Genomic DNA, 14213 nt, shown 5'->3' with positions numbered 1-14213 from the left:
GTGTATATTATTTGTGACCTTAATGGCAATCTAATCCAATAAAATGTGTTTTAGTTATGAGTTTTTTGTAGCTTGATATGAAAGAGTAAATATCACAGATAGGTGGTGTTTCCAACCAACCAGAAGATGGCCAACAGATAATTTAACCAATCAGTAAGAGGCTGTTTTTGTTTACTGTCACACTAAAATAATCTCCTTTAAAATTCTACTTTTTCTCATTTCTAAAAAACAAAGAGTTAGCCGCTTTATTTAATAAAAACAAATTCAAATATTTCCCTTCGGCATAAAAATTACGACAGAAAGAGCCCGCCGTTCCCAGAGAACGCTCCAGTTAGCCTCGTGTTATTATTAATACTCCAGACGCTCGGTGGCTTGTTCCCTAGGTAGAATTCAAGCAGGAATGTGAATGCACAGAGTTGTGGAAGCTTGGCTCAGCCTTTGATTCAGAGATGCGTGCTACTGGAGCGTTGCTGTAGGCACTCAATGCATATACATACAAATGAGAAGGGGAGCAAAACGGGGAGAAGAAAGGAAGAAGGCATGAAGCTTAACGTGAAGAGGAGCTGCTCTAAAAAGTTGGATTAAGCAAAGCAAGAAGCAGCGAGGCCTTGATGCTAGACCATAGCAGGAATCCTGAGCATTGTAAGTATGGAAGGATGGGAAACCTGCAACATAAACAAACCCTGAAGCTTGAACCCCCGCCCGATAAGATCCTGGTTTTACAGCCAGAAGTTTGAGGAAAGTAAAAAGGAGTCAATATATCAATAAATCTGGCAGTGGATACATCCTTTTTCAACATTACATTTTATTAGGGATGCAATTTAGATATAAGAAATCAAGTCAAAAAATATCTATCCATCCATCTATATAAATATATCTGCATGCATCAAATTATAGCTGAAACTATTAATCGGCTTGATCAAGAATAATTAATTACTGAAATAATTGTCAAATAATTTGGTTACTGGTTACAGTCTAACACATGTAATCAGCTAAAAGAGCAGCCCAATCAGAGCAGCAATTCTGCCAGAATTCTCTGTGAATATATGCTATCCAGCTCCTAAATTGACAGAGTTTTAGCTGCTATTGCTTTATATTCAGTATAAAATCTACTTTAAAGGACCTTTTGCCACCCACCAATTAACCAATTAATGAAAATACAATCATTGACAGATTAATCAATTGGTAAAATAATGGTTAGTTGCAGCCCTAAAATCTAAAATCTAAAATCTTCAACATAAAGAGACTCCGGTTGTATCTGCTTCTGACCTATTTATCAGCTGATGGTTTAACATCAGCTGATAAATAGGTCAGTTATTGTTGGTCACTGTCGTTCTCCGTTTGTGGAATTTTGCACAATGAAATAATAGAAGTACATATGATATATGCTGGTATGGTATTAGTGAATATCGGTGTCAGTCATTGATTAAAGTTGTAATATCTTATCAGAAAATGTTTTAATTCATACAAGTGATTATGTAAATGATGACCAGAAAATAAACAAAAAGGAAAGATTTATTAAACATTAGGGACTGAGCGTTTTCACATTGTTAATCAAATATTTCAGTTGTTTAAGTTGGAATACCTGGAACAACTTAAAAGGACCCAAAAGAAAAAAATACATTTGCTGTTCTTTTCTGAGGAGTAAAAACCGCTCCTCTTGGTTTTTACCTGTGATCTTGGCGGCCTTTTCTTCCTGGTTAACCCTGTTCTCCTCATCCTCCTCGTTCTCCTCCTCAAAGTCATCCAGGTTGCCGATGTCAGCCTGTTTCATGCTCATCAGGCTGGCCAGGCTCTGCATGTCCTCGTCACTGGGACAGAAAATCTCAGGATTACGAATGGTAAAAAAAGAGACACCAACCCCAAACAAGCATTAAAGCTCCATACTAGATTGACCGATACATCGACCACCGCCATTTTTTTCTTTTATCGTATTGGCCAATATGTGGAAACATTGATGGATTCAGTAGTGTATTCGGCAGCCATGCCTTGAGGTTAGTGCTGTGGATGTTGTTTGATTTGTTAATAGCAATAATGGCTCCAAAGAATTGGCCAAAATATCTGCCAAAGATATCAAGGATCGGTTAGACTGATGTTAAAATAATCTATATATTAGCATGGGCCTTAGAGACCTCTTTGTCATTTGACCTGATCCGCACCATTCTGAGATATTCTTAGAAAGCTTTTCATTTGCTTGAGATCTTAATAGAAAGTAGCTAAAACACAAGCTATTAAATATTACAACGTTTAAATTTAAAGGTGCTACTTCTACAGTGTCGCTATCTATGGGCGAAATACAGGCGTTGAAATGAACATATTACACGTCCAGTGCAAGTAAAAGTTTACTGTTCAAAACTGGAAGCTGTGATACGCGTAGCATGTGCTTGTGGCTTTGCTGGGCTTACGTGCTGTTACGCGTCCGGTGTATTTAGTGATTTAGACAAAGGTTGGTATAAGACTAGATATATATTAAAGCGGTAGGGAAACGGCTGTTCCAACAGCTGCATTTCAGAATTCTCCCGAGTGGTGCAGGACTTTACGCGAGTGAATAAAGTAAATGTGATTGGTTGTTTATAAAAAGGGGCGGGATTGTTGTGGCGGAAGGTTTGCAAGCAAGTTTGATTGTAGCCGCTGTCTTGGAAGCATCATGCTAACCAGTTAGCAACTTAGTGCTAGTAGCTTCCCAATGGGAAATTCCATTGGGACCAAGTAGCACTAAATTGGTGACTTAGAAACGACACTGTCAAGGAACGCTATGGACAGAGGAAACATGCAAGAGGAGGAGAGTTTAGTGTCGGAGGTCGTGGATGAGTCTCCTCCGTCATCCATTTTTTATTTAGAGTAGGAAAGCGGGATGAAGTTGTTGTGGAAGAGGACGCCAGGGCGGCAGAAGCTTGGTTTGGTGTAGAAGGCTTACAGCCGTACATGTTTGAGCCCTTGCCTCGCAACACTGCCAGTTCTGTTAGCTCTACGCCTGCTGAAGACACAGACGTCCATCCCCGTGAACACGTAAATCCACATGAAAGTAAATGATTCTTATTTTTTATTTCAACCGTTGAAATATGTGTCACAGTTAAAAAACAGATGCTGCACAGTGTTCGAAAGTGGAGGTTGCTGAGTCTCTAAGCATATATATATGGCAATGATTTTAAATAACTGGACTCTGTATCAGTAAAAATCTAATCCTAAATGACAGGATCCTGATTGTGACGTTCCTAAAATGAAGCACGTAAAGGTAATGGGTCAGTCTATGTGAATTTATTGACTAGTGAAAGACATCTTCTATTAAGGACGCTTCAATGTGACATTTTTCTTATTTTACTCCCTTCATTTCTACAACCATGAGTTAGAAACATCTAAAAACTTCCAATCCACTCCAAGCCTTTTAGCCTTTTTGACCGAACCCGATCCTCTCCTCTCAGACTGTTTCTCAACCATCCTTACATGATTCCTGGTATTTTATGGAGCCTTCTAACCCTCCCCTCCATCTCCTGATATCACTGCTCCATCATAATTGCTGTATTTTTCTCTCTCTTTCCCCTTTGTGTTTGGTATTTCCCAGGCTCACAGGCTCATTTGAACTGGTGTGATGGGGTTTGTTTGTGTGTGGCCGACATCATTCCCAGAAGGGTTAACAAGGGTTACGCGCCATCGACCCGCCGTCCGCGACACAACAAAGGCCTCGGCGCTGCGCTCCAATGCAGGGGGAAGGGGGATGTTTAAAATGAAGAAAGTTTACAATAAAGGCTGTCATATTTTGATGAATAACAAACAGGCAAACAGACTGAGAGTTTCTTACACAATAAAACCTCAAGCAGAGGATTTTAAACAGAACCTGGAAGCCATAAGAACAGGAGTGTGTTTTTTTAGATCTTTGGAATATTAACAGAGCTGATTTTACTCACGTGGCCTTTCCCTCCCGCAGAAAGATGCAGGAGAGGGAGAACTGCAGCGTTGCCGACACCACCTTCTTCGACAACGGCTTAAATTTGAGTTTGACGTCAGTCTGGGTGGGCATAGGACTGGCATACTGCTTCATGTTTATACTGCTGGTGGCTAATGCCTTCCGCCGTCCTGAGGGAGATTCCTGCAGAAAAAGAAGTTGAACACTACATTAGATTTAGGACAAAAGTCAACATTTTTCAATGTCACATTGAGGCGTTCAACAAACGCTCTTTTGGTGCAGGTTATATATTTACATAAAGACCAGTACTGTATTTACAGAAAGAAGCAAATATCTTTATGGAGGAGCCTACGCTATGCTAGTGAGGGGCTCTGTAAGGCTGCTACAGGAGTAAAGAAGAGCAGACAGTAGCAGATTAATCATGGTTAATCATTAACTGGAGTATAGAGACTCTAAAACATACCTTTAGTTGACAATGCAACCTACTTAGAGCAGTAATTATAGCAAAATAAAGAAAAAAAAATCTAAATAGTTTGCATTTAAGATGAAAAATGTTTTTGTCCGTCAATATGATCTCTCCAGAACTTCTCAAGTGGAAAAGATTTGGTTTCCCCTAGTTTAAATTCTGTTAAAAAAAATTTCAACAATTCAAAGTTTTCATTATTTCTCTTATCTGAAGCTTCATTTACTTAAATGTCATTGACTCCAATTGCCAATAAAAGCTCTTTCAAAGGCAAAAAACCCTAATGTCAGTGGAGTTGATACCTGAATCTACTGTAGTACCTTCGTTTTATCCCTTTTCCTCATTGGTGGATGGGAAACCTAACCCTAAGAACGATGGATTTAATATAAATTCATTAAAATCCTGTTTCAAATTCGGAACTGACCTCAGGTTTTATGGCATTGATTGTAAACATGGCGGCACCCTGCCCTAAGAAAAAAACAAAAAGGCCACTTGTGTCAACCAACAAAATAGAGTCCTCACATTATTTTCAATTCATTAAAACTCAACGGCAGACCCCCGACCTGACCGAGAAGCTTGTTGGAGACACATGAATTTGGTTTCGTCCAGACTGGGAGCAGCCGGGAGTATATTTTAAATCAAATAGGAAATTATTAATGTACCACAAGGGATTTTAAGTGCTTTGGAGGCATTACTACTGCTGGTGAGTCCAGGGATTTGTCCAGCAGACCTTTAATATGGAGAAGATTCCCAATGTCAGTTGGTTCGGTTTTCTTTTCAACAGATATGTTTAAAAGCAGGGCGAACAACATCATGTAGTTTCAACCGATTGTTTCAGAGGCTGTTTTGCTCCAACACTGAGGTGATCGAAAGGAAAAAACATCAAGAAGAAAGCTGATCCCATCGGTTGGTCAGGACTAAACCCTTATCAACCTATGTAAAAAGTAAAATAAACAGTGTGTATAAGTACATGTTTATAATGTTAATCTTGTTGTTTGTAAGTTTGTTCTGTCCTGAAAGAGAAAATTAAATAAATATATTGGGGAAAAAATAAATAAACACTTTGTTCCAGAACTGGTAGAAACTAAAACAGATGAGAATGTTCCTAGCTTTTCTCGGCCCTCTGATAAAATGTGCCTTAAGTCTGGATATAAACACTGTAAGTGAATACCACTGACAAGAAGAGAAAACACCAGATTTATATTGCCTTCTCTCCACCAAATGCTTTGAGTAGAAAGCACACATTTCTTCTCTAAATGTCTGTATCCAGCAGATCTCCGTTGGGCGGCTGTATAAAAAACAGCACCCAACTATGCTGGCAGATCCAGATGCTGGTTCTGCAGCGCAGTAAAACACCGCCATGTCTCAGCTGTGGATCGAGCTCTGAGTATTCCTCCTCTCGTGTGCACAACAGCAGGCAAGGCGGGGCGGCTAGCTCTCTTTCACAGCACACCAGTTCCAGAGCACATATACATATAGACGTACAGTCTGCCACCTGTGCCAGATAAACTGATACCAGCTCTTTACGTTGGCCGTTTCCTGATGTCTTCACACACAAAACCCCACACTCAGCTCAGACGCTTTGGCACTGTGGGGGAAAAACTCAATCTCAGCCTTATCGCCTTGGACTGCAGGTTATTTATTCACACACATATACACACAGAGAGACCTATCCACACAGAACTTGTATCAGTTCCGAGTGGTAAAGCGTTTGGTAATAAGGTGATAAACTATTCAAGCTACAAACGGAGATTAGAAATCCACAGGTCAGCTATAAAGTTCCTTCACTGGATGTGAAGAGGTAGAGAGGCCTGCTTTGTATGCCACTTTGATATCAGGTATTAAAATAGACAGAAACTAAAGGTTTCTACCATTCCATACTTTTTTGACTCAAATTTATACTTTTTTCTTCAATTTCTGGCTTATTTTCAAATATAAATATGGAAATTCCGGACGGATATTCTACAGATTTGTGTACAGAGGTTGATTGTTTTATGTAGTTTAGGATTTCTTTTTTTTAGCAATTATTGCTAAAATGTTAAACTGGGCAAGATTTATAAACATGACAGAATAATAATAATCTGTTGGGGGTTTTTTTCATGCATTTTTTTGTAGGCTTTCATTTTGTTATTATCAATAACTAAATAATATGGTATTGAGTAAAATTAAGAAATGGACATTGTTGAACAGGATTTGGAAACATAGTCCAAACCATGATTGAAGAGGACAAAAAGTGGAAAAATAAAAAATGCTGAGACAAACCAAACAATAATTTTTAAAGATAAAAAAAAGAAAATACAGGAAATAACACCTGGAAATATTTTTGAGTTTTGTTTTCTTTTTTCATACTTATCCAGAGCTGTAAATATCTATATCATATTCTGTGTTGGATCTCAATATTTGGAAGCTTAATGGTTATATATACAATATCTATCTTGAGTTGTTTTTCTTTTTATAAAGTAAAAAAGAATACTAATAATTATAAAAAAAAAAAAAAGAAACTCCTCTGAATCCAAGCTTTGTCCCAAATGTGACACCGGCACATTTGTTAACAAACACTACGAGATTAACATGAGAAATGAAAAGTAAAACTTTGACACAACATAGATATAAACAATATAGTTTCCTTTTGAAAAGATTTCCATATTTTTAAGCTCTGGATACCGAGCCCTAAACAGCATTTAAATAAAGACAAAAGTCACAAACCTCAGAAAGTAAAGAAGCAGAAGAAGTTGATTAAATACTGACTTTTTCACTGCTTTGAGGAGTGAGAGAAAAAACTTCAAACATGTTTACATTTCCTATAAAAGCTTTTAAGGCTTCCTAGCATCAAGAAGTTCATTCAACACTCCCTTCCTTCCATTTTCTCCATCTTCTTCAACAGACCATCTAATCTGACCTTCTGCACCGTCCATCTCTCCCATCTCTGCCTGCTCCTCTTCTCCACCTGTCACCATGCTCAAACCAGTGATTAAATAAAAAAAGAAGAACCAAACCAACTCACTAGCGAGGCCACTTGACATTTGGTGCTGACATTTGAGCCTTGCCTTTTTCGCCATGAAAACATCGTATCAGCGCCTGTCCAAAATAGCAAAGGTGGATAAGAAGGAGGAGGAAAACTCTCCTTTCACCTCTTATCTCCCTGCACATTACACCCTATGCTCTTATACTAAGCTAATAGCGCATGCAGATTTTTTTATGAATGAATTTGTTAAATGTGGGAAACATTTAAGAAGAGGAGATTTGGAAAAGCAGTTTGGGGCGACAAAATGAGGAGGGGTGTGGAGAAATAGGAAATCAGTTAAGGATATGCAAATACTCCAGCAGAGGAACCGCATAACTATTTCAACAGATTTGGGTCGTGGAAATTTTCTCAGTTTCTCCTGGATGCTACTTGTCAATCAGGGTCTGTTTGAGAGGTGTGGGAAGTAACAAGGATTAGGGCCACTAGGAGGATGTGACAACATGTAAAATGAAAGGAAGGACCATACAAAAGTTTCATTTATTACATAAAGAATAGGACTATCAATATGCTCCTACTCTGAGCCAACAGAAGGACTTTAAGAGTAATATAAACAGTGTGTGAAGCAGAGGGAGTGAGGATAGCTCTTTGACGCCCCCTAGCTACAACTCTTTATAAATGCACTCTGCCACTAAAGGTCAAGGCTTCAAATGTAGGAAAAAGGAAAGTTATATCAGTGAACTAAACTACCAGGCTTCAAACCTGCCTGCTGCTGCTGCTGTTCACCGTCGCTTTTCTTTACAAGTGGCTTCTATAGAGGTGTGTGTGTGCGCTGAGGTGGACTGTGCTTTAGAGTACCGGTTCTGCCCTTTTTCCCCCCTAGTGCCAGCTGGTCCTGGATCGATCCACAGATGCTCCCCTGGTGGGGGGGCAGGGGTCAGGGCAGGAGGGTGCCCGGGGGTCCTGCTGAATCCCTCTACCCTAAAATGCCAATGGGACGCGCTGGAGAAAAGGAGGGGAAGGGACCCCTTTGTGGCTGAGAGATGGATTAATTAGGCTGAGTGCTAAGAGAACGAGGCTTTTGTTTAGACCTGAGCTCTCTCACACACACAAACACACACACACACACTAACAGTTGGACACTGTTAGCGCATGATCAACAAAAAGATTAAGTAGCCAATGCACATCAATCAATGATCGCGTTTTAACAAAGGTCACTTCATCTCCAATGATCTCTGATCAACTTATATATATATATTACTTCAATGTCATAGAAGTACGACTCCACATTACAGGTGTTGCCCAACTGCTTTTTTTTAATAAAGCGATCTGAAGTTGAATGTGTTGTTGACGAAGACAGAAGATTAAACCATGGCTCTGTTATTACAGGGCTGATAAGTGACGAACCACTGGTTTCACATCAAGCAGATGATAATCTCACTTAAGCCTGTTGCTACCATAAAACAAAACACTGCTGAACTGCAGAAGAAGGGACAGGATGAGGTCAACTAACCTCCAAACACAGTAGATTAGGGCAACGGCTCGAGGAAAAACGGTTAAGGAGATTTTTCTCATACGGCGTTCAAACTTTTCCACATTAAAAACGATAAACCTACACCTTTTTTTTTTATTAGGGTTTAATTTGAAGGAGTCGGTTATAAAACAACATCCCAAGATTTCAACATCTAACAAAGCGCTGTTGCAAAACAGGAGGGGATAAAGCAAAAGGTAGCTGAAAACGACAGCGCAGGGAAGGAGAACATTAATCAGAGCAGAAGCCGATGCAGCCATGATACCTCAGAAGCTCCAGATATCCAAAACTAAAAAAAAATAAAAGTAAAAACTAGTAGGGTTATTGGTTTTTAAATAGTTTTTTTTATATTAAACAAAATCAGATGGAAAACACAAACACTGCACTTAACTCTGAATACATCATATCCACAGAGCGTGATCCTCAGGAGCTGAATCTCTTCTCAAAGAACCTATTCATGTCTTAGAACGTTCTAGTCAAAGTCTGGATAGAAATCCAACACATTGTGGGGGGAAAAAACCTAGAAACTGTTGTTCCTTAAGGCCCTTTGTCCAGTTAGAGGGAGTTCTAGCCATTTGGCCAAGGAAAACGAGAACATCAGACTAAAGAATGACATAAGAACTGAAGCCAGTCCAACAAAGTGTTGACTACATTGTCTAAATACTAAAACTTGGCCCAGGATTAGATAATTATTCATCAAAAACCATGCATAATCGTTCTTCTACACAATAAGACACTACTTTGTGTTGGACCATGTAACAAATAGGGCTCCAGGAATTTAGAAAATCTTACGATGGCCTTAATTACGCTCAATATTCATGATACTAGATGTGATATATGCATAGTTTCCTCTTTCATCATAATCATTTTACATATTCTTAAAGAAGACACGCCACACTCAACAATGCAACCACTCCTTTTGTAATCTATATTCGAGGTTCAGAAACAATTCCAGCCAAACTCAATTTATCCTGGAGAATAATCCAAAGCCAGCACCGATTAGTCCCCCCCGCCCCCCCCCCAAAAAAAAAAAAATCAGCTGGCTGAGTCTGAATCTGAGCGTCAGCAGATTGGAGGTGTTATTCCTCTTGCCTCAAGGTCACAGTTATTGGAAATGGAGACATCCAATGTGCTCACATCTTTCTTTGAATCCACACACAATGGACTGATTCCTCTGTGTCAATTTGGCCTCCCCTGATAACTGATAAGGCAGGCCTTTTTACATACCAACCATGAATGCCACACTATAGGCATTATGGACTCACACATACACATGCTAACGGAGATTAAGGCCAATTTATTCATCTGCTACTATTATATGTGAGGATTTACCTTTCTCCCCCCAAAGCTGTGTGTTTTTATATGTTTTTTAAAAGCAACAAAAGACATAAAAGCCATGCAATACTATCACTTTGGTTATAGGAATTACAATAACAATAGTTGGAATATTGGAATGAACTGTGCCAATGGTTTTCTTGTCTGTGTGTTGGTACATGGTCAAAGGGAAAGGCCGATTCAATCTGCCCCGCATTCGAATGCATTCAGAAAAACAGGTTGATGGGATTTTAGCGACCCCCCCCCAAATGTGTTTTAGACCTGAACAAAGGGAAAATTTAAAAAGGGAAAATGTCTTTTGCAGAGTGCCATCTTGGTATGGGGTAAAAGATGGTTTAAAAAAAAAAAAAGCTGGGATTGGAAAATAAACTAGAAAATAGACAAAAGCAGCTAACATGCTTTAAGTCTAGTGTTTATAACACAACCTGATCAACATAACTTGGTTCTATGAAAGAATTCTGGGAAAAATGTATGAATTAGGCAAGTCTTTAACATGCAGTTGTCAAGGAAGACATACGATAAGACAATCAAAGAGAAAATCATTTGGTTGTATCAAGAGAAACTACTCCACAGTAAACTTAATAGCTAAATAGTACAATGTTAGCAGGATTGCATTATTTTTTATGATTTGTTTTCCAGAGGACGTAGCCAATTGGCAAATCAGAAAACACAGAAGCAAAATTAATAAATCGCATCATTTCCAAGGTAATTAAAAGGAAAATGGCTCTAAAACATATATTTCTGATTATTTTAATGTCATTCTGTTGTGAACATTGTTCTCCAATAGGCTTTTTAAAAATAATTAGTTTCTAAGATAAATTTTTGTTTTATAGTACACAAGGTCTTCTATATAGGGTTGTCACGATACTAAACTTTTCAACTCGATACCGATACTAAGGAAAATATTCGATACTCGATACCATTTTCGATACCACAAGGATAAAAACAAAGACTCCAAAATTCAACAGAAATATTTTCATTAATAAAGAAAATACAATAAATAAATACAATAAACAATAAGAACAATATTTTGAGGTTGTATGCTGTGCACAATATTAAAAAAGCTTGATAAAAACTTATAAGATTAAAATTAAGTGTTCCTTTCTTGGCTATGCTTTACACACATAACAATATAACTAGCCAAACCAGTTAAGAAACAAAAATAATTCTCAGCAGCTGCAACTGTTACAAAAAAACAGTCTGAAACTGAAAAGCGCACAGAATTATTCAATCACACAGTGTTCTGAAAGTGCATTGTCCTCTATTCTGCACTTAAGATGAATGACTGTTTAGGTGCCACTGGTGGTGGCACTGTATCGATACTTTTAAAAACAAGTATTGTATCCGGATACAATGTTTCAGTATCAATACTTTTTCCGAGTACTTTTGACAACCCTACTTCTATATAATATTTTTAGCTACTATTAAGAACCCTTTTAGAGGTTCCTAAGAGCTTAGTGCGGCTCCAGAGTCACAGGTTGCAGAGCCCTGGTCCAGGCCCATAGGCTTCATGTCTCACACCCATTTCCCCCTGTAGCAGGGCAGTCAAGATGTAAAATTTGAAACTGGAAATCGATAAAAAGGAAAATAGTTAATACTCGATGCCATGGGAATATAAAAATGACAAGAGAAACGTATAAACTTATTTTAATAAAATAAAAAACTTTTTTTATCCAAAAGGGAACAATGTTTCACAACAGAACCATTTTTATACCTACCTTACATTTATTATAGAAACAACTGAACAGATAGGCTCTGTTGCATCAGGCTCATTTTCAATGATTTCGACCTTGAATTTTCTTCAATATTGATGGTTGAATATATATATAATATAAGTTCATCCCTACTGGACACCAACGCCTCATGATGCACAAAAGCTTTTAAAGGGTTGCAACAGACATTCAGATTCTGGACAAACTTTAATGTATTAATAAAGATCTACTAAGTCCAGAAAATAGTTAGGAATGCCTGGGATAAAAATCTGATGGATTTATTGAGGGATTATTTGATTATGAAATATTCAATAGTCAGTACTTATTTACAGCTTATTGTACGTTAGTGAGTTGTTGTCTTGCATAAAAAAGAAAAAAATCACCTATTTTAATTTAATAAACTGCAGTTTATTAAATGTTTTAACATAAGATTTCTTTGTGAGTTGTCAAAACAATTTTGTTTAAAATGACCTAAAACTATAGGAAACATCAGGTTTGATTTTAAAACTGAGAGGCTATTAGACAGTTTTGGTTGAATAATAGCCAACAGTTAGTGGATTGCTCGATGGATTGATTAATTCGCCGTCAGAGATCCCTCACATTTGAATCATCCGCTTTTCAACTACATTGTCCGAACTTTGTTTAGATGGGCACCAGGCTGATATCTTCTGTCTTTATCTCATTTCTGTTCCTTCCATCGCCACTTCTTCCCTCTCTTTCGTCTTATCAGTGTGTCCAGGGTGCCCTCCTCTTTTCCACTTTCTGGGTCTTTCTTTTGGGTGGCCCTCATTGCCCCCCTACACACGCTCTCACACCCAGAGCATGCACTTCAGACAGGGGGCTAATGGGAAAATAAATTACCAGCAGGCAATAGCCCTGGCTCTGCACTTCTACTGCAGAGAGAAAAGGCCACGGGAGGGGCTGGATGGAATGAAGGAAGGTGGTCCAAAAACGGCAAAAGAGAAAGGTAAAGGAGACGAGAGAGGAAGACAGGCAACTGTTAGGGGCGGGACAACAAGAGGTTGAGGAAAGAAGAGATATCTTGGGAAAATGAGGCAGGGTGTACAAGGGGAAAGGAGGACGGGGAGAGAGGAAGATAGGCTGAAGGGATTAGCTGGAGTTCACTCCCGGTCTGTGAAGCACTTGCTCATCACTTTTCCTGCCATTTTACCATCTCTGGTCATCATAGAGGCCTTAAATAGCCAATAGCACAACCCCACACATATAACCGCATCTTCCTATATGAAGTGAGGACCATGCACTACCTCCTATTCATTTTCAGTTGACCATAACCAAACCATTACTATTGAATACCTCGCCCTAACCTTCACTCACACCTTAACCCATAACCTAACTGTAAAGAGAATGAGGACCAGCAAAATGTTTTTACTTTTCCTCCAAACGAACCTCCACTTGATGGTGAAATCAGAAACAGTCACTCTGACGCCAAAACTTAAACAGAATAACCCAACCAATTCCCCCGAGGAACCAGATCATGTGTTGATTACTCTGCTTGAATGAAACAGCAGTTTAGACGTCAGACTGACAGTGGACATCTGAACTCTTGTGTCCATTTGGGTTTTTATTAATAATTCTCAAGTGTGATTTACTTACATTAAAGTAGACTTTAAAAAACCTGAAAAACTTTGTAACAGTAGGCAACTCAAGCTGTATTGTCAATTAGTAAGAAATAGGTTGATTTGGCGACAATAAAGAGGACCGTGTGACTATACTGTTGGGTAGAGTTAAAGGGCAAGAGACAAAATCACATTTCTTTAGTTAAGAGGGTACAGAAAAGTAACTTCTAAGAAGCAAAACTCTAGGTTTTTTATTTAAGTTCCAAATTCTCTTAAATGGCCCACAGGAAAGGAAGCCAATAAAAATTGACTTAATGACAATCTTTAATGACAAAAAGGCTTTTAAATGACAAAATCTTCAAAGTCATTTATTTAAACTCTACCTGCATGTCTTAATGCATTTAGATTCCTATTTTCTTTTTTTTTTTCCAACAGAATTAGCAAGGTTCATAAAATTTAGGAATATAGATTTAACTGACACCAATTCAGAACTGACTTATTATACATCTTAAAGATCAACTTATTGTCTTTTTTAGGCTGTTGACAGTTTTTCAAGATGCGAAAAAGTGTTAGCATACTCTTATTTGTTCAGCATCCTGTAACATCACAGCATGGAACTAAAACACAAATTATTTAAGTGTTTGACATTCATATGTTCACATTTCTATCTTTTAATAGAAATTCAGGAGAAAATTTGAATTTCTAAAGAAGATCCTTTCTTTTTAGTGC

The 14213-nt window shown here is 38.2% G+C and overlaps 1 protein-coding gene across 3 annotated transcripts in view; it reads right to left on the bottom strand.

The window, feature by feature from the left end:
- Nucleotides 1-14213, bottom strand: part of ehbp1 (EH domain binding protein 1) — a 186223-nt gene that overhangs the window by 130273 nt on the left and 41737 nt on the right. For all 3 annotated transcript variants that reach the window (XM_038307428.1, XM_038307430.1, XM_038307429.1), the window contains exons 6-7: nt 3906-4087; nt 1672-1811 (exon numbers count right to left, since the gene is read on the bottom strand). In XM_038307428.1, the coding sequence (XP_038163356.1) occupies nt 1672-1811; nt 3906-4087 (322 nt within the window). The remainder of the gene's footprint in view (nt 1-1671; nt 1812-3905; nt 4088-14213) is intronic.

The sequence above is a fragment of the Cyprinodon tularosa genome, unplaced genomic scaffold, assembly GCF_016077235.1.
Source record: "Cyprinodon tularosa strain WSP-4 unplaced genomic scaffold, ASM1607723v1 ctg61, whole genome shotgun sequence".
Taxonomy (NCBI): domain Eukaryota; kingdom Metazoa; phylum Chordata; class Actinopteri; order Cyprinodontiformes; family Cyprinodontidae; genus Cyprinodon; species Cyprinodon tularosa.
Note: the sequence above shows the minus strand (reverse complement) of the source record. Positions and strands in the feature narration are given on the sequence as shown.